Source organism: Oryza brachyantha, chromosome 12 (assembly GCF_000231095.2).
Source record: "Oryza brachyantha chromosome 12, ObraRS2, whole genome shotgun sequence".
NCBI lineage: Eukaryota > Viridiplantae > Streptophyta > Magnoliopsida > Poales > Poaceae > Oryza > Oryza brachyantha.
The window spans coordinates 11,000,032-11,002,061 of NC_023174.2; the positions used below are offsets into that span (position 1 = coordinate 11,000,032).

Here is a 2,030-nt window from a genome sequence, read left to right on the forward strand (position 1 = left end):
TTTGCAAAAACAAGACACATAAGAATTCTCCTGAATCCATTAGCTGCTAGCCTGCTAGACACATTGGGCCATGTACTGTCCAGTGGAGATCAAATTTCATTTCATCAGGGCAACAAAATAGAGATGACCAAACTATATATATTGCCATTTTCCCACTGCTTTTTCCAAAGAGTGGTCCCTAGAAACAAAGCTAGGCCAAGAATCAGGTGATGCTGACACTGGAGAATAACTTAGCCTGCGAGGAGAAAGCAACACATCTGAATTGGCCACTGCTACGGCGTACCGTCGCAGCAGTATAAATAGGGCACACCCAGGTGTGTGCAAATCCACTCGATTTGCGTTTCCTGCGTGTGTTTCTCATGCACATGTATGGTCTTCTCCTACCTCCAGCAAAGCCAAGCAGCAGCAGCCGCCGCCGCCGCCACCACGTCTCCCTACGGCGAAAACCGCCATGGAAGGAGGTCCTGCGAGCCTCGCCGTGCTCAGAGCCGCTCTTCTTGGCATGGCCGTCGTCCTGTCCATGGTGACCTGGGTGCCGCACGTGTACTCCTGCGCTAGGATCTTCCTCCTGGTGTCGCTCCCTTCCGCGGCTTCCACCCTCGCGACGCCGAGGTGCCTCTTCGTCTTCTCCAACATCATCGTCATCTTCCTCGCCAACGAGTCGAAGCTCTCCGAGAGCGAGGGTGAGAGCTTCACTGATGACGCCATCGGATTTAGGGTTGGAGCTTTCACACCACCAGCTACTACTACCCAGGAGAACGACGTCGCTGAAGAAGAAGAGAACATGAGTGAAGAACAAGAAGATGGCATGGCGATTCTACATGACGACCACGCCAGCCTGCAACAACGGCAGCGAGATGAACCTGAAGACGTGGACGCTGCATCGAGCATTCTCGTGGCCGAGGAACCAGGAGGAGAAGACGATGTTGTTCATCTCTGCGATGCAGAAACCGAGGAAGGAGAAGCAGTATCATCGCAGGACGAGATGATGATGATGATGATGATGGAGGAAGAGGCGACCGAGGAGGAAGACGCAGGCTTGCCAACTGATGAGCTGAACCGTAGGGTGGAGGACTTCATCGCAAGGTTCAACATGGAGAGGCAGCTCGAGGCAAGGATGCTGGTCTGCTGCTGCTGAACGCCTGAACGTTGTACACATGTGCTTTTGTGTGATCCTTCTGAGACCATGTTCATGCATGCAATAAAATTACTGGCCTTTAAGCACTCTGTAATGGACTATGGATGGAATAAATGCTTTATCAAATTGCGAATATAGTTTTGTTGTTTATTTAAATTGCATAAATTAAATCTATTTTTGCATTTTTAGAGGTGCCTAAATGATTTATTAAATTCATGATTCTCATCGTTCTAGTTGAACTTACAAGCGAATGCAATTTAAGTATTTAACAGATATTACCGATCGATTTTATATCAATTTATCTCTTAAAGTGTGAACTTTGTAGATAGTATTACATATATTAAACTGGTATGGAATTGGCACCATAATACTAATTTACCTGAGATCTTGATTAGGAAATGATAAAGCAGGTCGGAGTTACCTCTTGCATTTGTATGAAATCTACATAGATCAGACGCCATCTTAGAATATCCCTCTAGCTATATGAGATGCCCCGGGTAGGAAATACGGACGCACTCGTCCTCTTCAATATATTTTGATTTAGTTTTCTACGTACAGTTTCAAATTCCATCCAAATTTGTTCATATTCTATCAACATTTTGATTCCAAATTATAATTGTTTTACATTAATTGTACAATATTTGTTTATTACATCCGTCCAAAATATAGCAGCCTCATCATTTCACTTTTTACTCATGCTTATAAGAAAAAAATAAATTTTTAATCTTAAAATTCGAGTATATTTTGACATATTTTCGTCATATTTTATTATTCAACCTTTGCATCTAGATCGGTAAGAACATGTATATACAAGTTTTATTTATAAAATAGTTTTTATTTCCAAATACGTTGTTTTGGTTTTTCCATGCAAAACCCAAACAATCATCCCCTA

The 2,030-nt window shown here is 43.3% G+C and overlaps 1 protein-coding gene across 1 annotated transcript; it reads left to right on the forward strand.

Moving 5' to 3' along the window:
- Positions 1–345: 345 nt before the first annotated feature.
- Positions 346–1,266, forward strand: LOC102716362. Its single transcript, XM_006663948.2, has one exon. The coding sequence runs from the start codon at positions 452–454 to the stop codon at positions 1,136–1,138; it is 687 nt and encodes a 228-aa protein (XP_006664011.1). The 5' UTR covers positions 346–451; the 3' UTR covers positions 1,139–1,266.
- The last annotated feature ends 764 nt before the right edge of the window (positions 1,267–2,030 follow it).